Source organism: Periplaneta americana, chromosome 13 (genome assembly GCF_040183065.1).
Source record: "Periplaneta americana isolate PAMFEO1 chromosome 13, P.americana_PAMFEO1_priV1, whole genome shotgun sequence".
Taxonomy (NCBI): Eukaryota; Metazoa; Arthropoda; class Insecta; order Blattodea; family Blattidae; genus Periplaneta; species Periplaneta americana.
This window is the reverse complement of record NC_091129.1, coordinates 153,691,751-153,717,950: the sequence shown is the minus strand read 5'-3', so window position 1 is coordinate 153,717,950 and position 26,200 is coordinate 153,691,751. Positions and strand designations below refer to the sequence as shown.

General features: G+C 36.2%; 1 protein-coding gene across 1 annotated transcript in view; it reads right to left on the bottom strand.

Moving 5' to 3' along the window:
• Positions 1-3,329: 3,329 nt before the first annotated feature.
• LOC138712564 (serine-rich adhesin for platelets) overlaps positions 3,330-26,200 on the bottom strand; it is a 219,829-nt gene continuing 196,958 nt past the window's right edge. The window contains exons 16-19 of the mRNA XM_069844488.1: positions 16,080-16,289; positions 10,705-10,860; positions 8,173-8,317; positions 3,330-6,760 (exon numbers count right to left, since the gene is read on the bottom strand). Coding sequence (XP_069700589.1) covers positions 3,525-6,760; positions 8,173-8,317; positions 10,705-10,860; positions 16,080-16,289 — 3,747 coding nt within the window. The 3' untranslated portion in view covers positions 3,330-3,524. The remainder of the gene's footprint in view (positions 6,761-8,172; positions 8,318-10,704; positions 10,861-16,079; positions 16,290-26,200) is intronic.

The following is a 26,200-nucleotide window of genomic DNA, read 5'->3' as shown; positions in this document are numbered from 1 at the left end:
ATATAAATGTAGTTTTAAATAATATATAGCATTGTGGACTTCCACTTACCTTTCGGAAGTAATTGTTGTAGCCAGGTAGCGCAAAAACTAGATTGAAACTACCTAAAACTAGTTTGTTCACTTCACGTCTCTCATAAAATGGCATATTTGCAGATGTAGTTCACAATGTTTGACGTAGATGACAACACTTATCAAGGAACTAATTTCCAAGACGATAGTACAATTTAGGCAACGGTACAAATTACGCAACTCTCCCCTATATTTAAAAACTAAAATTGAAATTCAATACCTCTCTATTTATGAAGGGTTTTTATTTCGCTATATTACACTAGTGTGTACGAGCCTTCATTATACAAAATATACTAGTGGCTTGTGCAGCAAATGCTGCTGCAAACTAAGTTCGTTAGACGTTCAAATAAAAATTTTTCAGGTTTATTTTCAATGAAGAATACTTGTCTTTTTGATACTTATTTGCTTCCATAATAATGAAACATACTCCCTCTGAATGGATTTTTTTAGGCCAAATACTTTTTCTTGAACCTATCCAACTTCAGTTTTTGAGTTTTAACGCGAAAACGCAAGTATCAATGTCAGGACGATAGCAATAGCTATTTCAGGTCATTGTGGATTGTAGGCAAAAGTTAAAAAAATGTCAGGTTTGCTAAGCTTTCGAACAATAGCATTTTCGTATAGCTGCTGCATGTAGAATTTGAAATGTAGAGCGTAAAATCATTTTATCCTACTAAGAGATCTTGCTGAAATGATCTGGAGACTACAAAATTTTCTAGGCCTCTTATTTTATCAGTAAGTAATATATTTTTATCTTTCCTTAGGAACTGTAATTTTTGCGCTCTCTCGAGCCAATACTGAAGGCAATGACACATATCAATATCTACACTACACCGCCATTACTTACTTACTGGCTTTTAAGGAACCCGGAGGTTCATTGCCGCCCTCAAATAAGCCCGCCATTGGTCCCTATCCTGAGCTACACCGCCATTAAGTATATGAAAAAGACCCAACCCCACTGGGTTAATAAGTATAAAAATATTTGATTTTTAATAACAATATTATTATCTTACTTAAGTTTTGTAGTTATATATAGCAGTCACTCAGTAAATTATAGAAATGAAGATCTAAATTAAGATATTCTCTACATTTACTTACATAACCTTAAAACGTTTCACTTTCATGTCATCAATATAGCGTCAATATTATGCACAATTAATGAAGAATAGACGCATCATGATATTAATTATACTAATATTTAATTTCTAATGGTAATAATGTCATCAAACCACCTCAAGTTTCGTCGATTTGAATATCCAATACACAGCTGTACTCAGAAAATTATACACTGCAGAATCAGTTTTTAATAAATTGAATTGAGCTCTAAATATGTCAGAAATCCTGCAGGTCATGGCCTTCGTGTAATAGCCTATTGTTTATTGTAGTGTGTGTTTTGTTCTGAAATTCAGTCAAGTCGGCCGTGATTCAATAAAATTAGAGACAACAGATGGATTTTGGAAAATAGGAAAATTATGTAGGAAAATTGACATTTCACTGAAAACTACTACTTTTCCGAAAAACTTTGGATGCCACGCATGAAAATGAGGGGTCACTCATTAAAATCCGTTCAGCCGTTTTCCCGTAATTTCCATTACCAGTTCAAATTATATATATATATAGGGAGTCCGCCAAAATGGAGTATGAGCTTCAAGGGGGTCCGCGACGCTCAAAAGTTTGAGAACCACTCCTCTGAAGAACGACAGTTTCTCATCTCTAGTTGTTGAAACTCTTATTTCAATGAAAATCTCCAAATCGGTGCTTTATATACCTAGAAAGTTATAGCCTTGGACTTAAGACACATTGTTGCTTTCCAGTGCCACGATAAGGGAAGACAAAACAGAGGGAGACATTCAACAATTTTAAACTAAAATTATATTTGTACAAAAGCTCTTTTATGCCATCAACTGCCAAAATTATGTTTTCTAATTAAATAATACATATTTTTTCTGCTTAAAATAGTATAAAATGGAACTATACACAAATATAAGCTCAAAACTCTTAACTCTAAAGTGTGTGAAGTATTACGAATTTTCAGAATTGTGCAGTTCAATGATGATGTTTGAAACTGGCCTGCACTTAATTCACTTTGACACTCACTACACTAAATTGTTCAATAAATAAATGCAATCTATATAATTTCATAAAAAAAGTTCGTTTCTTCCAGTTCGTTAGTTCTTCAAGTTTGTATTCACACAGCTTCCAAGTCTCTCTAGGCAGATACAAACATTTCCCGAAATAAACATTCATGCCGCATAAGTGTTGCTGATGTGATAAACAATGCTGAAAGACAATAATTCACGTTCCATTTCTGGAATGAAGTCACAATCATGTATGTTTGTCTATAGTAAATATTGATATCGTACAAGAATCTCATGTCAGTTCCATACTATGTTACAGTAAGTTCCGAAATGGAAAGACAGTTACATGGCTAATGTTATATTTAGAGACCAGCACAATATGAAGAACATTTCTCCAAAATATTAAATTTATTTTGAAAAATAATGAAAATTTGAAATAAATAATTCAATGTAAAATATTTCCTTTTCTAAACCTAAACCATAGTAGTAATTTAGGCCCAAGAATATATATACAATTTATATTTAAATATCCTAACCTTGTCAATTATAATAGTTCTAGTATTAAATTTAAAAATTTATGTATGGATTTTATATAAATTGAAAAATTATAAATTTAAATTTACATATTCTTAATGCGTAGTAGACATAAGACAAATTGTATTATATACTACTTAATTTCAATTCAGGAATCCGCCCCTGAGCACGAGTTCTACTTTTTCAGGGGCGAACTAAAGCTTTTCTGTTTATTTTATGTTACAATTATTAGCAAAATAAACAAATAAATAAATAAATTTGGAGTAAGTTTACAATTTCATATACAAAAAACAAAAAAGACCTTTAGAGATTAATAGTTTTTATCTGTAAATAATTTGCTACCAAATAAAATGTAATAAATCAGCATTAATTAGACAGGTTTTCAGCATCATGAAATTCTTATATGAAAACAATAAATAGATAACGTCTTAATCAGTGAAGAGAACAGAGAAAAAAGTACTTACATTGACTGCAATCAGGACTAGTTATAATAAAATAGAAGTAACATTAATATATTTATTGACAAAATGTTTGACCTTCTTTGAGCTGTTAATGCATCTTACTATGAAAAATCCATGTAGTTGTACAAAAGGGGAGAAATTAAGTAGATATCAAAACTGTTATTCGAAACACGTTTCGTTTAAAATATTATTTTATACGTATAAAAGTGGACTAGAAGGGGCACTTGGGAGAATGACGAAAGTCAAATATCTACCTACAATTTAAATCGTACTGAAATTTGAAACTTTATTTCCTAACCTGCTCTACTGTTCAAATTTACTTGATAAATGTGAAGTCTTCATCCTATTGTACATGAAAGCTGCGTGAACATTCTTAGGCTTGTTACTTAGGTTTGAATATCTTTCTAGCCGGGTTTAGAATCCAACTGGTAGGAGCACTAGAAGTCCCGGACCCAGACTTTTCCCCCGACGATGACCTCTGCAGTACAGGAGACGACGGGCAACTCTTGCTGGTTGATGGACCCGGCACCTCGGCTCCTCCAGAACTCGTCGAACCTTTCGTGAGATGCAGGTCCACCAGAAGACTTTGACGGCACAGGGCAGACACGGCATTCATCTTCCCCCCTTCCCTGTCTTTGTTCTTCCTCATCTTGACTCTTCTGAAACGAGACGTGATGCTAGAGATCCCAAACTTGCTGCACGATTGAGTCTTCTGCTTGCCCTCTTGGCTGTCGGACGTGCTCGGTTGTGGTTCCCCAGCTCCTCTATCCGCGTAGAACTTCCTGTACGTGTGTGGATCAACGTTTATCATTCCCGCACTCGCTGACTTGACCAGTAACATTCCTTCGTCACTTACATCTCTGGGGTTCTTCCTCGAGCATCCAGGAAGCATTAGGGAACTATCATAGCTGGATTCACTTTCTACACTTATCTGACTCAAGCGACTGCGATTTGCACTACTAGCCTCCTTAATTCTAAGCACTGGTCTCACTGTATCTCTTTCAGGTTCGGACGTCGCTTCTCTTCCCCAGAACGGTTCTGGAGAAACGGATGCACTGGGTGTATCAGTTGAAGGAGTACCTGTTTCACTAGTCCAACTCTGTCCGCCTGGTCCCCTTGTGAGGAATTCTTCTTTAGCTCGTTGTAACCTTAGAGCACGTAAGCGTGATGGGGGAGGACTGCTATGATGGATACCCAATTCTGGCGAGGACGGAGTAGTGGGATTTGGTGACGTGTTCAATCTGGGTGATGGAGGCTTTGTTGGAGACAACCTAGTAGGCGTATCGCTGGACGACTCAACCAACACAGGCTGCAGAACTGGACTTGATATTGGGGTTAGAGGCAATGAAGATGTTGGCTTGATAGACCCTGCACTGGGGGATTTCAAAATACTTCGTGGTTGTGCACTTAATGACAAATTTTTCTTAGTCACGATATCCTCACTGTCCTTAGACTCTGATGTAACGACTGGTGGGGATTCAGGAGCTCTGATGACACCATCACTGACTGATTTCTGAAGCTTACTACCGCAGAAACGCATTGCTGATCTTTTCCCACCTTGCTGCAACACGCGCTGGACTTCTTCCTGATACTTCTCCATCTGGGCACGAACACGGCGCTCCGCTACGGGCGAACGCCAGGCTACAGGAGATGCTGATCCACTGCCGCCAACTTCTGGAGATCGGCCACCAGCTCCCTCCTGTTGCTCCGTCAGCTTCTGGTTGTACTTGGCTATCATCATACGGATACTGGGCGCAGTTTCCTTTGTTGATACCTTAAAGAGGTCACGTCTATTTGGATTAGGTGATTGTGGAAGAGGAGGAAAGGATGACGACGGACTTGCTGGAAAGGACGATTTGTCACATTTTTCAGTCTTGCTGTTTTCTATTGAAGATTCAATCAGTAGACCACTTTCAGCTTCGACATCTTTCTTCTTTGGATCAATGTGTTCATCTTTAAGGATGGACTTAGGTGGCATGATATTTTCAACAGAATCTGAATTCTGTTCAATATCCTTTTGGGAATTTTGTAGGACTTTACGTTCCATATTTGGTGTTCTAATTGTGTTTGCTTCACTATGAAAAGTCCCTTCTGTTGATTTATTTTGTACTGATGATAAAGAATTTGTGTCAGAAGAGCTTGAGCTTTTCTCAACAGACGAAGAACCTTTCCTCCTTGTTAAAGCTGGCGACGAAGACTGAGACCTACTCTTAGTGATCATCCAAGCTGGTGTAGGCATGTTACTACTTCCATTTTTTGGCTTGCTTAGAACAGGAGAGTTTTCATTACTTTGTTCTCTTCTTACAACGTTGATAATCGGAGAGGTTATTGCTACAGATTGCTCGTGTTGAAGCCTAGTCCTATCAATGCTCGAAGTTGGTGATGTTTCGCCAACTATGTAGCTCACAACAGAAGATGCTTTTCCTTTGCTATCTCGGCGTACGGGAGAAAATATCTTGCGAGTAGTTTTGACGAAAACATTGTCCGGTGTGTGTGTCGAAGAAGAATCAGAAATGTTTTGCGGACAATTAGATGCTTTATTTGATCCTGAGCCAGGCCTCCTATCCATGGCTTGTGGATAACCCATTCTGAACCCCATAAGAACACTTTCCGATGTGTATTTGTCATCGGCTTCTGATTTGCATTCCCGTTGGTTTTGCTCATCATCTAGATCTCTATTACTTACTGTCTCATGTTCCTCAGATTTGTTCAAAGGCGTTTGTGACGAGTATGTTGGTTCCAGTCTGCATGTTTCTACTGACGCGCTGTCAGAGACGCTTTTCCCATTGCCGCTGTCGTAGTCAGAGTTACTGCTTTCAGTTTTCGCCACTTCTTCTTGAGAGTCTTTTTGATGTTTATATCCCACATGCGTATCCGATACTCGCCGTGTTTTCAGGATTTTTCTTTGACGTCCGACTCCTTTGCTCGTATACACTTCAGTCTCATAATATCCAGGGTAAGGCTCTCCAAACAGACTTTTATAATTGTACTCCTGACTGCTGTCCTGTTCATTTTGACCCCTATTCTTCAGTAGAGCCTCTTGCTCATGGTCTCTACTTCGTATCTTGGAATGCTCCTCGTCTTCGTCCTCATCCCCATCCTCTCCGTCCTCGTCGTCACTGCTTCTGTCATGATCGCTCTCATTCATACTCGCTTCACTGACATCTCCTCTCTTGTTAGCACTTTCGTCACTTCCCACAGCTCTGGCTGATGTTTGGGCGTCTTGGTTATCCATTTCGCTGACGTAACTGTCCGCATCCTTCTCGTCTTCGTCGTCGTCGCACACCGAGGACGTGGCAGAAGCGGAAGACACAGCAGAACAGAAGCTATCTCTGTTGATAGGAGAAGTGTCATCCGCCTTTAGGTCGGGCGTCCCCCATCCGTCGTCTTGCGTCGTATCTTCCTCCCCGCTTCTGTCTCGCTTCTTCCAGAAGGCTGGGGTTATTGTTACGCAGGTCACGGGCGAAGTGTTACCCTCGGAGTCCACTTGGACGACGGCTGGGGGGTCTCCTCTGGCGTCTGCACTTGATTCATCTCTCTTTCCGAATTTCAATACGAATGTCGTGGTGGCTTCTGGAGAATATTCTTTAGGTTTCTGCTGGTCGGACACCAGAACACCTATAAAATAATTCATCAATGTAAGTCCTATTCACCACGCTGCCCTCATATAGCCTAATAAATGTATGCTTATTATAAGATTTTGTATTTTGATGTTGAATGACTTGCGAAGAATATTTTAGTTCTTGCAATTGTGCTTTCAGATATTTTTTTAAGGTTACCTAATTATATACAGCTTTCTTCCTCGGTATTGTATCTTTTTTATACCAGATTAGTCACTTACTCTGGATTCGTTCTGCTTAATACAGTTGTGTGGTTAAAGATTATGACCAAAATAACAATATACGAAACTTTCAGGTCATAAATGAAAATAAATTGAGGAAAGCTCCTGTAAACAGTTCCGAAAAAGTAGAGAAATGCACTCTCACAAATTCTCGCAAAAAATGAAATGTAAGCACTTTACTTTTGTTCATCTTGATTGTAAATTTTTAACATTTTATATCACTTAAAATTTAGTTATAAAAATAAGTTTTTAGTGTTAAATTGAAACCTAGTTGACTAGTTTTGACTGCACTGTTAATCTAGTTACATTAGTTCTTGAGATGACTAACAATAGAAAGTAGGCAACTAAGGAAACCCAGTTTCAATTTATCACTACATTTTTATTTGTAGACTATATACTTCTCTTTATGTATGCCGTCTCGATTATGTATGTGCGTTTTTGCCTGTTTTATAAGGGGAAAATGTGTAAACATGTAGAGACTACATTCTAAACTCAGACACACTGTAGAAAATATGTTATTTCTGTCAGAAAATAAGCTCGCTCTTTTAGAGCTGAGATTTCAGACTTTTTCAATTCTTGGATTTTGTAATAGTCCTTAGTATTTATAATATTAGTGAAATAGTTTTCAGTAATATTAACATTTTCAATGATTCCTTTTAATTTGAAACTAGTGAAAAACTTAACCTCTTCAGTCACGAATTTATGTTTTGAAACAGTTGAACAAAAAATCGGTCACATAATCATTCTGGGGTTCCAAAAATCCCGAATCAAGTCTTCACAGAAAATCAAATTTTGAGGCAATTTTGACTCTTGGGCCCCAAAATTTTAAATTCTAATTTATAATTCTGGTATAGAAATGTTGCAAAAGTGATACTCTTCATTTCTATCAAATTTAATTTGTCAAAATTTTCAAAAGTATCTGAGACACAGCAAAAAAAAAAATTAAAAAAAAATTATGTATAGTTTACTCTACAACAGGACTGAAGATCATATCTTGGGAAAGTCTCCCTTCTACCATGTGGTTTAAATATTCTAAATCAACAAGAAAATTTTCTTCTCAATTTCTTTGGCAATACTTCCTTAGAATGGATTTCATACACACACAAATGTCTCAAAATTCTGTATTCAGAGACCTACTGTAATAATAATTCTGTACCCCACTCACTTATATTGATCTTCAAGAGCATACCTGAGGCATTACATAAGTAATTCAGTCCTTCCTTCAGCTCCAGGACTTTGTTGGTAAGAAGAGATGGGAGTTGAGTGAGTTCTTCCGAACTTTGTCGAGGGAGAATAGTGGACGTTTCCCCGCTCTCTGCCACGTTTTCAGTCTCCTGAAATAAATAGTTTTTATTGTAAATCCTCAATTTTTTTATAATAAAATGTTTTAAGTTCAATCAATGAGATTTATCTATTTTGCAAATATTTTATTTGCTATAACATTTTAGATGGAATATTAACGTTTTCGCCTTTTTTTTTTGGCATCATCAGATATTGTTAAAAAGAACGAAATCTAAAACTTTACCCATTAGAATGTACATACTACTCTTGTCATGCATATTTACTATGTACATTCTAATGGTTAAAGATTTAGATTTCGTTCTTTTTAACAATATCTGATGATGCCAAAAAAGGCGAAAACGTTAATATTCCATCTAAAATGTTATAGCAAATAAAATTATTTGCAAAATAGATCAATCTTATTGATTGAACTGAAAACATTTTATTATATTGGATTAGATTTATCTGAAAACAAAATGAATTGTAAAATTCTCAAATTTTATCATATCCTCTTTTTATATTGATTGTATTACTTTATTCCAGTCTGCTGTCGAAAAATCTGAAAGTTAGAATTTATAAAACAGTTATATTACCGGTTCTTCTGTATGGTTGTGGAACTTGGACTCTCACTCTGAGAGAGGAACATAGGTTCAGGGTGTCTGAGAATAAGGTGCTAAGGAAAATATTTGGGGCTAAGCGGGATGAAGTTACAGGAGAATGGAGAAAGTTACACAACACAGAACTGCACGCATTGTATTCTTCACCTGACATAATTAGGAACATTAAATCCAGACGTTTGAGATGGGCAGGGCATGTAGCACGTATGGGCGAACCCAGAAATGCATATAGAGTGTTAGTTGGGAGACCGGAGGGAAAAAGACCTTTAGGGAGGCCGAGACGTAGATGGGAGGATAATATTAAAATGGATTTGAGGGAGGTGGGGTATGATGATAGAGACTGGATTAATCTTGCACAGGATAGGGACCGCTGGCGGGCTTATGTGAGGGCGGCAATGAACCTTCGGGTTCCTTAAAAGCCATTTGTAAGTAAGTATGTATTACTTTATTTCTATTTCTATTTTTGTAATTATATTCTGTAGTCTGATGTTCTTTTTTTTTAATTTTTTAAATTTTACTTGGTTATTTAACGACGCCGTATCAACTACGAGGTTATATAGTGTCCATGAGATTGGTGATAGCGAGATGATATTTGGGGAGATGAGGCCGAGGATTCGCCATAGATTACCTGACATTTGCATTACGGTTGGGGAAAACCTCGGAAAAAACCCAACAGATAATCAGCCCAAGCGGGAATCGAACCCGAGCCCGAACGCAACTCCGAATCGGCAGGCAAGAGCCTTAGCCGACTGAGCTACGCCGGTGGCTAGTCTGATGTATTATTCTATATTATGTGTCCTGTTCTGTATTATTGTATAAATTTGTACTTGACTATTTTATAGCATCTTCCGATGCATTTGAAATTTGAAATAAAGCATAGGATTGAAAATTGAATCTCCGTCAGCTGAACGTCTTGGCAATTACGTTATAAATTGGTCCACTGGGAGGACTTTAAAAATCCCGCTAAACAAAGCAATAAAACGTAAAAATAAAAAAAAAAATTATTTCTTTTCTATATTTTGAGAGCCTTTAAGAGCCAATACTGATATGTTGCTATGGTTGTAGTTGAAATACTCAGTTTCTTTGCACACGTCAACAAAGAATTTAGGGATTGTCACTCTATTTTATTTCAAGGAGTGCAGTTCGGTGGCTCCTTTGAACACCTACTTACAGATTTATGTTTCTTACACAAACACCTCTGACAATTCCATCCTGTCCCCTCGTCCCAACATTGCACAGTTGCCACAATCCTGGTGACCCTCGAAATGAGACTGACGGGATTCTTGGAATTCGGAAAAGATGCGGCAACTCTGCCTCCACGTGGATTTGACGGGAGCCTGTCAATTCTTCTGAACAAGGTTTGTGATTGGTTACTGACAGGAGAAGACAAGATTTCCGTCACAGTAAGGAAGACATTTATTTATGACAACCAATTAGTAGTGGGCAGTAGAAGGTCTGTGGGCAAAGTCCTTTCTATGAAACTGCACTCCATGAAAAAAAAAAATAGAGTATACCAATAACTTCAATGTCTTGCAGATGATATTTTTGTTTGTCTATAGTTGGTTGGTAGATAGCTCTCCTTTCGTTATCTACATCCATTGGTTGGTTTGTATTCATAAAAATGAATAAAACTGCAAGTTCTTGTTTAATTAAAACGATTGCAAACACATTCTTTGGAACATTTTTGCTTAATTAAAACGATTACAAATTTTGCATTTAGGCTTTTTTCAATTGAAAACTCCGGCAGTGTCTCATAATTTGGGGCCATATAATTTAGGTTAATTGTAGGAGGAAGTTTTAAGTTCTTCGACCATTAATCTTACCGCAAGCGACCCCATGGAGACGGACATGCCCTCCTCGGAAAACCAATGCTGTCCTGACCTCAGCTTGTGCTGCCTGTGTCGTCGGTCTTGCAGTTGGAACCTCAGGTTGTACACCTCCCGACTTCTTTCTGCCAGAGCCAACTCCAGTTTTTCAGCCTGTTACAGCGAAAATAAAACAATTCTAAGGACATGTTTTCTAGCTCAGTTATCCAACTGTTATACACTAACATAGCTGTCATTCGTCACTTCCTCACAGAATATAACTTTTCAACAGCCTGAAAAAAATAAATTAGGATTTCCTAAGATGAATATTATGACAGTACTAAGAGGGTAATACACTCGTCTGTATCTGTTAGGCACTTACTGAATTTATTGAATAACGTACAGTCAGTTAGCACAAATATTTATTTATTTATTTATTTATTTATTTATTTATTTATTTATTTATTTATTTATTTATTTATTTATTTATTTATTTACTAACCGTACCCGCGCGCTCCGCTGCACCCGTTAGAAATAAATATAAAGTAATTACATAATTAAAATAGGACGTTTGATCCAGGGAACATTCGTGTTTGACAGAAGGATAGATCGTTTAATATGTTACTTAATTTAAATTGCATCCAAATAATTAAAATGCGATCATTTTGGTCCAGAGACACTCATTTAGTGCAATGACAATTCCTTTAACATGTTTCTTAATTTTTATTACATGCAACCATAGTTTAATGAACATTGACATCATTTAGATTTAATGTGTATATTTTATTTTGCTTGTTATAGGTTTCCATTGAATTATGGTAATAACTTAATTTTAACCCTTGTTTTCTACGTATTCAGTAAATGGCGCTTGGCCCACTATGGTTCTGAACCCTTCAAATAACTTAAATTATATTATATAATATTACATATTATATTATATTATATTATATTATATTATATTATATTATATTATATTATATTATATTATATTATATTATATTATATTATATTATATTATATTACATTATATTATATCAGAAGTTACTGTAATAATATTATAGCATTATGTCCATCTAGAGAAACTACACTTTCCAATGGTAAAATAATAATTAACTATACAAATTGGTTAATTTGGCTTCCTATATTACTTCGTACAAACACAGAAACATTCTCTGTAGGCTATCTTTCATGGCTTTCGATTGTTGCTGTCCAAGGCCCCTTATAGACGAAGTCATTTGTTTTTTAATTCATTACACGGCGTTAGATGGCAGTTATTTTAATTTTAAAACTCATTTATCTCATTAAATATCAGTCCTATCAAAATGTTTCAAGGAATAAAACTTATCGCAAATTATTTTTAAAGAAACGTTTGTTATGTAACATTTTTCACAAAAATCAATAATAAGCGAGATATTTCGATTTATTTAATTCAGGTCCCCTTATAACCCCCCTTTTAAATAAGGTATTTTGAATTCCATATAGCCTAAAATCTAAGTTACAACGAACTTAATTTGTATTCCAATTGTCATCGAAATCCGTTCAGCCATTATCGCGTGAAAAGGTAACAAACATCCAGACAGACAGACAGACATAGAAACAAAAATTCCAAAAAAGCGATTTTCGGTTTCAGGGTGGTTAATTATATATGTTAGGACCAATTATTTTTGGAAAATCTAAAATTACCAGAAAAATTTCGGCTACAGATTTATTATTAGTACAGATTTACTTATTTATTTATTTAATCTAGTAGAGTGACTGTATATACTGGACTGTGGTAATATGATGTCACTCTTTATATAACAACTCTATGTAACAGCAACAATTTTCTTTTCTCTTTGTCGCGTGAACCAGATCAGAAAACAAGGCGTTAAGGTTAAGGTTAAGTTCTCTGGTAGTATTTTGTAATCCTAACGCGGAAGTGGAATAAGGGTAAATAAAATTATAACAAAAATTCGTATTCCTTTTGTAAACAATGAAATTTTGCTGGACTTCCAAGCTAATTGGAGGATGTGAGACAATATTACTGCAGCTCTTTGTTCATAGTATGTGGAATCCTGAAAGTAATTCGTGGCGGCAGCTGGACGCCAGGACAGAGGTCGTGACCCCGGGTCAGGCTGTTCAGCTGCACATGCTGACCCCTGTTATTTGAGTTCTTACACTACTGCTACGGGGGAGCGCTACCAAATGGCTCTTAATTAACTTCACTCGGGCAGGTGCTCTGGAGCTAACGTGTCCAGTTCTCGTCTTCAGACTACTGCAGTGATCTGTTAACACTGAGTAATAATTTCATATACGAGCTATTCCATCTCAAATCGACCGAAATATAGAGAAAATTGACCTTACAATTTCTAAATACAATGAAACTTTTTTTGTACGTAGACAACTGTGATACAATGCTTTGTGCAAAGTTTGAGGCATCAGAACTTCATAGTGTTTAAATTAAAAATATTTAAATTTTACCGTATTTTCATAAAATTAGCAACTTTAAACTGTTGTAGCTCCGAAATCCTTTCACCCAACGATCAAAATCATGGCTTATTTTGATGCTGAGAAATTAAAGTTTATATTGACATATAAAAAGATTTTCTTACTTTTTATGGAAATGGAGAAATTTAGATTTTCCTTCATTAAGACACCTTTTCCAAGAAAAAATATTTTAAAAATATATAGTTAGATTCCGCATTGAAAGTACAAATAAACACATATTTTTACTGATGGCACGTTGATAAGAAAGTATTGAAAATATCAAATAAAGAAAATAAATAGTACGCGCGTGAACTAACCAGCTGACTGTGAGGCGGGAGCTAGCCGAGGTAAGCAAGGCCAGGAGACATAAACACGTGATGTGTCGTCTAGCAGTCATGGCTGTGCTAGCTTTATCACAGGTTTTCATAAACACAGGAGTAAAATGACGTCCAACGCTAGCTTATCTTCAAGTCTAGGCGTGTGAAAATAATCTATTTAATACCCTCGAAACTTATTGCCGTACCACTAACCAAACAATGCCGAATCCCTCTTAATAATGCAAGGTTTTTTCTCAATATTTCTTTACATTTTTACAAATTGTCAAAAAGCCTAAAAGTAAGTAAAATCACATTATCTGTCTCTCTGTGTACAATAAAAATAAGGATTACTTCTTAACATAACCTACCAAATGTCAGCTTCAAAATAAGCTCTCGTTCAATGTTCTGCAGTAAATGGTTCCAGAGTTCTGAGCGCTGAAAGAGGCTTGTTTTTCTAAAATACGCTAAATTTGTCGCTCAATAATACGAAAACCGTTTTACTTTCGATAGTATATTTTTGAAAATGCACTCTCCTCAGCACCTTGTATAAATAGGGAAAAAATTAGAGTATAAAAAAATGCGAGGTTTTTTACTGATCGATTTCATATGGAATAGCCCATATAGACCTACTTTCGGTTATATTTTGCGTTACGTTTCCTTCCAAGCATTGACAGTCACCACGCAGCTTAGCATCAGCCTTCTTGATCGTCCAGCAATAATTTACTTGAAGGGTATTTAGTTTACTCTCTATTTCTTTATTCATTCATTTCTCACATTTATTTCTACCTATTCTCCTTGAGTTCAGTTTTCCGTTTCTTTCTTGCTTAATCATTTCCTTTAATGCAGTTGACTAAGCAACAACATTAATTTTACCTCCTCTTTTTCCCTCTTTCTACTTTCTATTTCTGTCTTTTCAGTTACTTTAATTTCATTATTATATCGTCTCTTATTCTATTCTTGCCTTCTATTTTTGTATATTTCCAGCGTTCTTTGTCTTGTCTTATCTTTTTGAATTTAATTTTATCCGTTTGTTCTTTATTTCTTTTCATCCCCTTTAATTTACTTTATTTCCTACTCCTCTCCCATATCGATGGTGTTGAACAGCATTCCCGCATGTCAAAATATCAATTTTATAGGAGAGCTAAAAAATAATTTTAATATATTGATGGCGAACAAATAAACAAATATTTGACATAAGAGCGTATTCAAATGTCTTCTCGCAAAATTTGTATCCGGTTTGGACACATGAAATGTTTGCAGAAGATTCGGAAATTCTTTTTAGGTTCGGACAAAGTGAAATCTCATTTTGTTCATTTCTTTTTAAATATGAATCTCTTGTTCTACACCATCCATATGGTTTACTATTTTCGCCTTTAAATTTATTTTCCTTGGTTTTTTATTTCATTTATTTTATTTTTTCCCTAAAATCTCTCCTCTCCTCTCCTGTCCATTCCTCTGTCCTCTCTTCTCCTCTCCTCTCCTCTCCTCTCCTCTCCTCTCCTCTCCTCTCCTCTCCTCTCCTCTCCTCTCCTCTCCTCCCCTCTCCTCTCCATTCCTTTGTCCTCTCCTCTCCTCTCCTCTCCTGACTGCTTCTCTTCTCTTCTCTTCTCTTCTCTTCTCTCCATTCCTCCGTCCTCTCCTCTCCTCCACTCTTCTCTTCTCTCTTCTCTCTTCTCCTCTCCTCTCCTCTCCTCTCCTTTCCTCTCCTCTCCTCTCGTCTCCTCTCGTCTCCTCTCCCCTCCTCTTCTCTCCTCTCCTCTCCTCTTCTCTTCTCTCCTCTCCTCCCCTCCCCTCTCCTCTCCATTCCTCTGTCCTCTCCTCTCCTCTCCTCTCCTGACTGCTTCTCTTCTCTTCTCTCCATTCCTCCGTCCTCTCCTCTCCTCCCCTCTTCTCTTCTCTCTTCTCCTCTCCTCTCCTCTCCATTCCTCTGTCCTCTCGTCTCCTCTCCTCTCCCCTCCTCTCTTCTCCTCTCCTCTCCTCCCCTCTCCCCTCCATTCCTCTGTCCTCTCCTCTCCTGACTTCTCTTCTCTTCTCTTCTCTTCTCTTCTCTTCTCTTCTCTTCTCCTCTCCTCTCCTCTCCTCTCCTCTCTTCTCTTCTCCTCTCCTCTCCTCTCCTCTCCTCTCTTCTCTTCTCTCCATTCCTTTATCCTCTCGTCTCCTCTCCTCTTCTCTTCTCTCCATTCCTCTGTTCTCTCCTCTCCTCCCCTCTTCTGTTCTCTCCATTCCTCTGTCCTCTCCTCTCCTCCCCTCTACTCTCCTCTCCATTCCTCTGTCCTCTCGTCTCGTCTCTTCTCTCCTCTCCTCTCCTCTCCTCTCCTCCCTGTCATCTCCTCTCCTCTCCTCTTCACTTCTCTCCTCTTCACTTCTCTCCTCGTCTTTCTTCCCCTCTTCTCACCTCATGCTTGAGGCGGTGATGACTCACAGCATGTAAATTTCCAATCCGGCATTTGCCCTTGTGACTGAGGGAAACCATGAAAAACTCCGGTCAGATTGGCCAGCCACGTGATTTTAACCCGTGTCCTCCCGAATGCAAGTATCAAATGTTATCTTTTGAGCCTACTCGTTGGTGCTGTAATTATTATATCGGTCTGTGAATAATCATATACGAACCAGATTCAGAAGCTGAGTAGACAAATCTTGAACGAGATTGATAGCGTCCATCTGCTGGCCGAGATGAGAACTAGAGCTCTGATGCAACGGTTCGTTCTCGTCGCAGGTGGCCATGTTAATGTTGATGTTGGCCTCTTGCAACTGCTTCATCTTGCCCACCAGATTCTGGGCGAGGGCGGCCTGCTGCTGGGAATGCTGGGCGAAGGAGTCCTGCAGCACATGCAGCAACAACAATAATAATAATAATAATAATAATAATAATAATAATAACACAGCTTGATTACACACTTTTAACACTTTGTATCACATAAAATATAGGCCTACAGTTAATTATAATAACGACTTTCTAGTATTATACGAAAAACAAACTGCCATATTACCTAATTGACTAGTTGCGACTTTTGTTTTAGTCATGCTCAGAAATAGTGAGGTTCTTGATTCTTCCGTTTCTTCACATGCAATAGTTGTAACAACTTCTACATTGGACAGACTGGGAGATCATTTCAAACACGATACAAAGAACACATCGCAGCTATAACCAAATCGCATAACACCACATACGCCAGAACACATCACAAGCGCCAACCACAGCTACAGCAACATAGAAACAGACATGGAAATCCTGCACATTCAGCCAAAAAAAAAAAAAGAAAAGAAATTAAATACAGTAAAACAGTGCAAAATATACAGACACACAGAAACACACCCACAACACATTCTCAATGCACAACTAAATTTCAGAACATGCACCCTATTTCACACCACACTAAAATACACAAACGCATCCCCAGCAATACAACTGAAGAAACCGGAAGAAACAAATACTTCACAAGTTCTAAGGATGACTGAAACGAAAGTTGAAACTAGTTAACTAGATGTTTCATATGAAATATTTCATAGCGTGTTTTGGGAAAGCCATTGATTTTATTCCCAAAATGCTCAGTCAATTTAAGACAGCAGTGTATTATGATAATAAATTATTGAAATAATGTCAATTTTAGCCTTTAAGTGTGCGGAAATTTGAACCGAATAAATGTAACTTTTCGTTCTGAAAATGAGTTTTAAAATGTTACATTTGTTAGGTTCAAATTTCTCCACATTTAAAGGACAAAACTAACATTTTTCAATAATTTATTGTCATAAAACATTGCTCCCTTAAATTGAATGAACATGTTGGGAATTAAATCAATGGCTTCCTCTAAACACGCTATGAAATATTTAATACAAAACAATTTTTATCTCGGAAAGGAAGAAAAAATGAGCAAAATTGTATTAAACTTTTTTGTTTAAAATATCTCAAAGAATAACCTTCTAAATTACTGACATTACTTAGTTCATTCTGTACAACAGTTAATTCCTCTTAGAAACACATTTTTGAGACGATAGTAAGTTGTCTGTTTTATTTGTTAAATTTATTATAATAACGTGTGAAGTGGACAGAGAGAATAAGAAATGAACTTGTGTTGGACAGAGTGGATGAAAAAAAGATTATTGCTGAAACTAATCAGGAAGAGGGAAAGGAATTGGTTGGATCACTGCTGAGAAGAAAGTGCCTAGTGAAGGATGCACTGAAAGGAATGGTGAACGGGAGAAGAGTTCGGGGCAGAAGAAGATATCAGATGATAGACGATATTAAGAAATATGGCTCATATGCGGTGACAGAGAGGAAGGCAAAAAATAGGAAAGATTGGAGAATGCTAAGTTTGCAGTGAAAGACCTGGCCTTGGGCAGAACACTGAATGAATGATTGAATGAATCAGTTAAAAAAACACACAAAGAAAATCTGACGTTTATATTTATTGTTTGAATTTATGAAGAAATAGATTTGAGATAGAAATATTTTATTTCCTTATATTATTGTTTGCTACAAGTAAAATAGCTCTAAAATTAAAAGTGTATTTTTAAATGCCATATGTTACAGGCATACGTGCAAATATTTAGGTATTTATTTAAGAAAAATTCAAAACTCCCTATTTGCTTTTTCCCTTGCCCTAATAATTTCTCCGTAAAAGTGTCGCGTATTTTACTGTCTGATGTATTAATCGTACTATGAAACGCCTGTGAGTTTAGACTAAACGCACGTCTTTCTATCACGAGTAATCCAGCAGAAACTTACTTTCTCAGTCAATTAAGGTAATTGACCTTGAAGAAAGCTCACCCATCAACATTTGAAAGGATTCACTGATGCTGAATTAGCCAATATTAATTTAAGGGGTTACTGTATCTTGTACAGTACTGGAAATTTGTATGTGTAAAATACTGTCCTTCTGCTATATGAAAAAAATATATTTTTACGATTTAAAAAAATATATTTCTATTTTTTCTTTCAAAATTCAATATGGTGGCTGTTTACTGTGCAGTGATGAAGCGCTTCCCTCATAACTCATAAACTTTTCATGTTCTCTCTCTTTTATTTTATTGCTGAAACTCATGTTTACAATATCATGCTCTTTCATCTACAGTCCTTAATAAATAATATTTTTTTTTATAATTTTGTATTAAAAGAAAATACTGATATTGACCATTTTTTAATAATTTATTTTTATCACACAATCTATCAAAGGTAGAGTAGTGATCTTGCATCATATTGTAGATATGACAAGCATAAATACTCACAAAAAATGACATCACGGAATGTTGGATAGCTGTTGAGTTATTTGGGTAACGCTTCATCACTGCACAGTGAGCTCACTTTTGAAAAAAAAATGTAAATATTTTTCTAATCGTAAAAATATATATAGCGTAAACTAGGGTTTGTTGGACAGTCGGGCATGTTGGACACTCTGTACTTTAACGTGTTACCTCGCCACTTGTGGGCACCACATCCAGCTAGACGTCAATGAAGGAAGTAGCCACGAGTGGGGCTACTTCCGTCATTGACTTCTAGCAGAATGTGGTGTCCACAAGTGGCGTGGTAACACGTTAAAATACAGAGTGTCCAACTTACCCGACTGTCCAACAGACCCTAGTTTACCCTATTTTTTTCATATAGAAGGACAGTATTTTACACATACTAATTTTCATTATTGAACAAGATACAGTAATGGAGGAAAAAAATGTTCAATATCTCCAAAATGTTACTGCTGTAAGCTGTACCTAACCCTTTAATGTACGAATGGCAAAAGAGTTGTACTGACTACGATTTTCAAATATCGTTACCTCAGAACAACAGTGAGATATCTTGCAAAAATCATATTTTAAATAATGAGGATAAAAATTGCTATTGAACATCGATTGCAATGTGTAAACAAGTTTCTTATTGTTTTAGCTTCATATTAAATCAAAATTTGTTCGTGCGATATCGTGCGTATTTGCTTGGTTTCCGCACAAAACCAATCCGCGGAAAGTGTAAAATTCCACATTCAGTATTCCCAACCTAACACACATAACAATTTCCCTCTTCTTACCGCTTAAGTGACATATTGATTTTACTGCTTTAGGCTTTTAACATATTATTTTTAGAGACGTTCGATATAGTAACAATTATAAATTGGAAACTTACCACTGCAATTTCACCTAAATTGCAATGTTAATTATTATTTTTAAATATTTGCAAAAATTAAGTAAACTCTACAACTCCACTAAAGTTACTGCATTCGTGATGCAAGTAACATTAAGGAAGCCGTGAAAAAATCAACAAGATTCCAGACTCATCATAGACTGGGGGAAAAAAAAAGACAGACGTATATCACGGCCTGCTGAAGTATAGTAAACACAGGAAACATTTTAAAGCAACAATGTTGAAGATAGATATTTTTGTTTTGCAAATTTGCCGTCACTGAACAGAAACCAAGATGGAGATTTCATTGCAACTAATTAGAAATTCCTCTTTCAGGTATGTAATAAACGACCTTCGCACAAAATAATGTACGATACTCAAGCGGTATGTTTTCTTTCAATTCTCTAAAATTAAAAAAGCTCAACTACGTTTCGCTTTTTCAAACTTTTCCTCGAACATGAAAACTTCAACATACCGCTCTTGTAACGCATATTACTATTGTGCGAGATCGTGCGTATTTGCTTGTTTTCTGCACAGAACCAATACGCGGTAAATGTGAAATACCACATTCAGTATTCCCAACGTAACACACATAACAATTTCCCTCTTCTTACCGCTTAAGCGCGACATTCATTTTACTGCTTTAGGCTTTTCACATATTATTTTTAGAGACGTTTAACACAGTAATAATTATAAATTATAAACTTACCACTGCAATTTCACCTAAATTGCAATGTTAATTATTGTTTTTAAATATTTGCAAAAATTAAGTAAAGTCCACTACTCCACGAAACTTATTGAATTCCTGATACAAGTAACATTAAGGAAGCCGTGAAAAAATCAACAAGATTCCAGATGCCGATGTTATTACTGCAATATGTTATATAAATAACATTGTTAAAATATTAAAATGATAACTAAATCATTACATAACCTTACCGTTTGTTTTAAGTTCGCATTTATAGACTGGGGGGAAAAAAGACAGACGTATATCACGGCCTGCTGGAGTATAGTAAACACAGAAAACATTTTATAGCAACAATGTTGAAGACAGATATTTTAGTTTTCCGAATTTGGCGTCATTAAACAGAAACCAACATGGAGATTTCATTGCAACTAATTAGAAATTCGTCTTTCAGGTATGTAATAAAAGCTTTTCGAACAAAATAATGTACGATACACGAGCGGTATGTTTGTTTTCATGTTCTCGGAAATTAAAAAAGCTCAACTACGTTCCGCTTTTTCAATCTTTTCCTCGAACATGAAAACGTCAACATACCGCTCTTGTAACGCATATTACTATTACACATTGCACTCGATGTTCAATAGCCATTTTTATCCTCATTATTTAAAATATGATTATGTCTCGTGACCGGAATATTGTACGAAATGGAAATATAAAAATTGGAGATTTATTCTTCGAAGAGGTGGAAAAATTCAAATATCTTGGAGCAACAGTAACAAATATAAATGACCCTCGGGAGGAAATTAAACGCAGAATAAATATGGGATATGCGTGTTATTATTCGGTTGAGAAGCTTTTGTCACCTAGTCTGCTGTCAAAAAATCTGAAAGTTAGAATTTATAAAACAGTTATATTACCGGTTGTTCTATATGGTTGTGAAACTTGGACTCTCACTTTGAGAGAGGAACAGAGATTAAGGGTGTTTGAGAATAAGGTTCTTAGGAAAATATTTGGGGCTAAGAGGGATGAAGTTACAGGAGAATGGAGAAAGTTACACAACGCAGAGCTGTACGCATTGTATTCTTCACCTGACATAATTAGGAACATAAAATCCAGACGTTTGAGATGGGCAGGGCATGTAGCACGTATGGGCGAATCCAGAAATGCATATAGAGTGTTAGTTGGGAGGCCGGCAGGAAAAAGACCTTTGGGGAGGCCGAGACGTAGATGGGATGATAATATTAAAATGGAGGGAGGTGGGATATGATGGTAGAAACTGGATTAATCTTGCTCAGGATAGGGATCAATGGCGGGCTTATGTGAGGGCGGCAATGAACCTCCGGGTTCCTTAAAAGCCAGTAAGTAAGTAAGTAAATATATTTTTTTCATATAGCAGAAGGACAGTATTTTACACATACTAATTTTCATTATTATACAAGATACAGTAATGGAGGAAAAAAAGTTGAATATTTCCAAAAATTTACTGCTGTAAGGTGTATCTAACCCCTTAATGTACGAATGGCAAAAGAGTTGTGTTGACTACGATTTTAAAATATCGTTACCTCAGAACAAGAGTGAGATATAGTTATATACAATAAAAGTAATTTAATACAGTTATTGAACACTTTTTAATGATTGAATAAAATTATTAAAATCGGTTAAAAACGAGACATGTTTCGGAGGAATGCTCCTCCATCTTCAGTGGTAGTACCACGACGCTGGTACAGATGTTCGACCGCGTAACGTAGCTTAAGGAAGATTGAAGATGGAGGAGCATTCCTCCGAAACATGTCTGGTTTTTAACCGATTTTATGAATTTTATTCAATCATTAAAAAGTGTTCATATAACTGTATTAAATTACTTTTATTGTATATAACTATCTCACTCATGAACACTGTTGTATCTGACCCAACTTATGTAATTTAACAGTGAGATATCTTGCAAAACAAAGTTTCTTATTGTTTTAGCTTCATATTAAATCAAAAGTTTGTTTACACATTGCACTCGATGTTCAATAGCAATCTTTATCCTCATTATTTAAAATATGACTTTTGCAAGATATCCCACTATTGTTCTGAGGTAACGATATCTGATGCCGAAAACGTGTATTTTGTCGGAAATCTTGAAATACATATTTTGCGGCATCACTCTATCTTATACTTAAAAAAAATTAGAAAGTAAAAATTGTATTACTTCCCATGTTATATTGCCGTCATTGTGCAGCTACGTATGTGATATGAAGATGGCTTAGAGGGCAGATCTAATGGGCCGTGGAGTGTCTCGCCTGGTCTGCAGCCTCGTTGGGCCGTGAACATCAGATAGCGGGCCGCAATGGAGTATATTTAGAACGCATGATGCATTGACATTGATGACGTTTACGTGTCACAACTGGTTTGGAAGCCGAGTCTCCGAGATCTATTTTTACTACCAGACTTAACCGAGACAACGCTGCAAAACACTTTCTCATGCTTCTCACTGACGTCACAGCTACGAAATGTATAAATATTTGCATCTGGCAAGCTGATGATTGTTTCTGCAATTTTCGAGGCCTCTGACCGACGCCAGGATGAGAGAAATGTTTCACCTCGTCGGAAGTTGCGTGTTACGCCCCAAGGTTCCGCAGATTTAAGGTTCGCATTGAGCAAAATTAGACGCGCAACTTATTATCTTGACATTCTGTCGCTACTGGAAGCCAAGATTAAAGTAAGTAATGTGGCCCTCATTTTGAAGTGGGCGGGAGACTAGCAGAGGGTGTTCGGATTTCGCCCGAACATGTCCTGGATTTTAGGTGCATGTCTTGTGTCCTGCCAGGCCTTGTAGAAAATCAGAAATTGTCCTGCTTTTCTCTCTCGGCAATTCTCAGTGGAATAAACAGAGAAGCCGTGCATGTCTGGAGTCCATTTGAGGAATTATGTTCATAAAATTTAATTTAAGGAGACAGTCCTATATAGCTCTTTACTTCTACTCCGTACACATCCTGGATTGAGAATAATCCTTTAGGAGACAGTAAACATATTGATGATTATTTTTTGTTAAAAAAAAGCTATTAGAAACTTTACAAACTCATCGTATTCAGCAAACTGTAGACCTCTTTTTATTAAAGAAAAAATAATTAATGTGTGTCTGTGCAATACCTAGACCAGGGCTGGGCACATTACGTGATTCTGAGAAATGAGCGCTATGTGCTTTAAAGAGCGGGTCTAGCGAGAGCTGTGACGTATGCATACTGTACGTCATTCAGTGTCGGTGCAGTGGTGACTCTGCAGTATGATCGAACTTTGGAGACGGAGCTTCCGCTTATACACTAAAGCGGCCCGCTACTCCCAATGCTTTTAATGTATCATGGGAGGAGGAGTTCTTTTTGGTAGAGAGCAGTGGATTAGCAAAGTGTTTAATTTTTCATAAAACACTCCAACTGATTAAGAAGTTCAATATCCAATGACATTATTCTTTACAACATACTACTGAATATGACAAATATGTTGGTAATGAACGCCATAAATTAATACAAATTAATATATTACAGTTCAGAATATATCATATATTATATTATATTATATTATATTATATTATATTATATTATATTATATTATATTATATTATATTATATTATATCGTCCACACCTGTGGAGTAACGGTCAGTGCGTCTGGCCGCGAAACCAGGTGGCCCGGGTTCGATTCCCGGTCGGGGCAAGTTACCTGGTTGAGGTTTTTCAGGGGTTTTCCCTCAACCCAATATGAGCAAATGCTGGGTAACTTTCGATGTTGGACCCGGACTCATTTCACCGGCATTATCACCTTCATCTCATTCAGACGCTAAATAACCTAAGCTATTGATAAAGCGTCGTAAAATAACCTACTAAAATAAAAAATCATATATCATATCATATCATATTACATTATTTTATATCATGTATTAACAGGATGACAATAATGCACTTAGTGAATCGGCTATGAGAATTAGCTACAAAAAATTTGCCACGAAATTGCAAGGGAATTGAAAACATTCAACGAAGGTGAATTCATCAAGCGATGTTCAATTATATTGGCAGATGAACTCTGTCCACAGCAAGTAGGGGAAGTGGAAGCCATACGCCTGTCTCGTAGAACCCTGGTGAGGAGATTGCAGTATGTGCGTATGGGTTATGTAAATAAGCCTAATAATTTGTGTGTGCATAGAGCGAAGTTTATTTCATTAAATTAATAAGAGTGTTATAAAGTCTGTAATGTACAATGGATGATGTAATATCCTTATCAACTATTATGTACGGACAGACTGAATGACTAGAACAACCGTGGCTCTTGTTACATTAACGCAGGGAAGGTAGCTGTAATGCGAGTCCGCCACTGCGTGAGCGTTCTGCTCCGGCTTGGAATTGAAGTGCCTTGCGGAGCGAGAGCAGCTCTGGCCGACTAAATGGAGCCGCTCTCATGCCCGACCCTGGCCTAGACGTTTGACAACGAAGCCACTAGTCTTCTTGCACTCCAACTGCACGTCTTTTAAGATGTTCCCTATTAATTTCTTCATTGGTGTTACATAGATGAATGAAGGTGTATTGAATACTCCTATTGGAAAAAATTGGATTAAAGTGGGTTGTTTAAATTTAGATTGGTTTGAATTTATTTCGGTTGGTTTCAGTTAGGATTGTTTTGGATTGGACAGAATAGGCTTGAAATACATTGAATTGAGTTGGAATGGAATTGAAATGGATTGATTAATTATTTTTAGATTGGATTGTATTGGTTTCAGGTGGGTTGAGGTGGAAATACATTATTGGTTGGGTGGAATTAGATAGGATGAGAAGGCTTGAAGTAAATTGGATTTGTAGGAATTGGAGTAAAATGGATTGATTAGATTTAAATAGCATTGGATTGACTTGGGTTGGTTGCGGTCAGTGTTAGGTTGGATTAGATAGGGTGGGAAGGCTTGAAATAAATTAGATTGGGTTGGAATAGGAGTGTAGTGGATTGGTTTGAGTTTAGATTTAATTGGATTGACTTGGGTCATTTTAATTTATGGTTGGGTGGAATCAAACGGGATGGTTGAAATTAAATTGAATTATGTTGATTTAAATGTCATGTTGAAAATTCAGATAAGTTCAAATTGTAATATAAAATAGTTTTGTACAATTTTCAGTCTATCACTTATCTAAGTGTGAAAGCAGAAATAAATTCTGTTACATCAATTAAAATATTATATTATGTATCACGAATATTTTCGACTTTTCATATAAGTTTTTTTTTTCTTCGAAGTAGGAATGCTAGGGTTTTGGTTAATATATCTATGATATTTAGATGATGGGATAAGATCAATTGCTGATTTTATAGCCTGCTTCATTTGTTTTTGATATTGTTTAGTGATGAATTCTAAAGTTTTATTGATGTAATCTTCTTTTTTCATTAGGACAATGGAACCGGATTTATCAGCCTTAATGTGAATGACTTTATTTTGGTTAAGTTTCTTTCCCAGATTAAGATTTCCTTCTATTCAGACTTTGCTTTATGTATTTGATTTTGTGAAGATGACTTATACGAAAAGTCTAAAATATTCGTGATACATCATATAATATTTTAATTGATGTAACAGAATTTATTTCTGCTTTCACACTTAGATAAGTGATAGACTGAAAATTGTACAAAACTATTGAATTATGTTGGATTGAATTGGATTAAGGTGGATTGTTTAAGTTTAGATCGAATGGAATTAGTTGCGTTGGGTTGGATTGAATTGGATAAGATAGGTTTTAAATGAATTGAATTGAGTTGGATGGTATTACATTGATTTAGGTTGGATTAAATTTTGTAGAGTTTGCTTTTAGTTTGAGATGTATTTGATTAGGTAGGATGGGTTAGGTTTGAAATAGATTCCATTGGTTGGATGATATTGGATTAAAGTGGATTGGATAGGTTCAAGTTAGATTGGATTGAACTGGTTT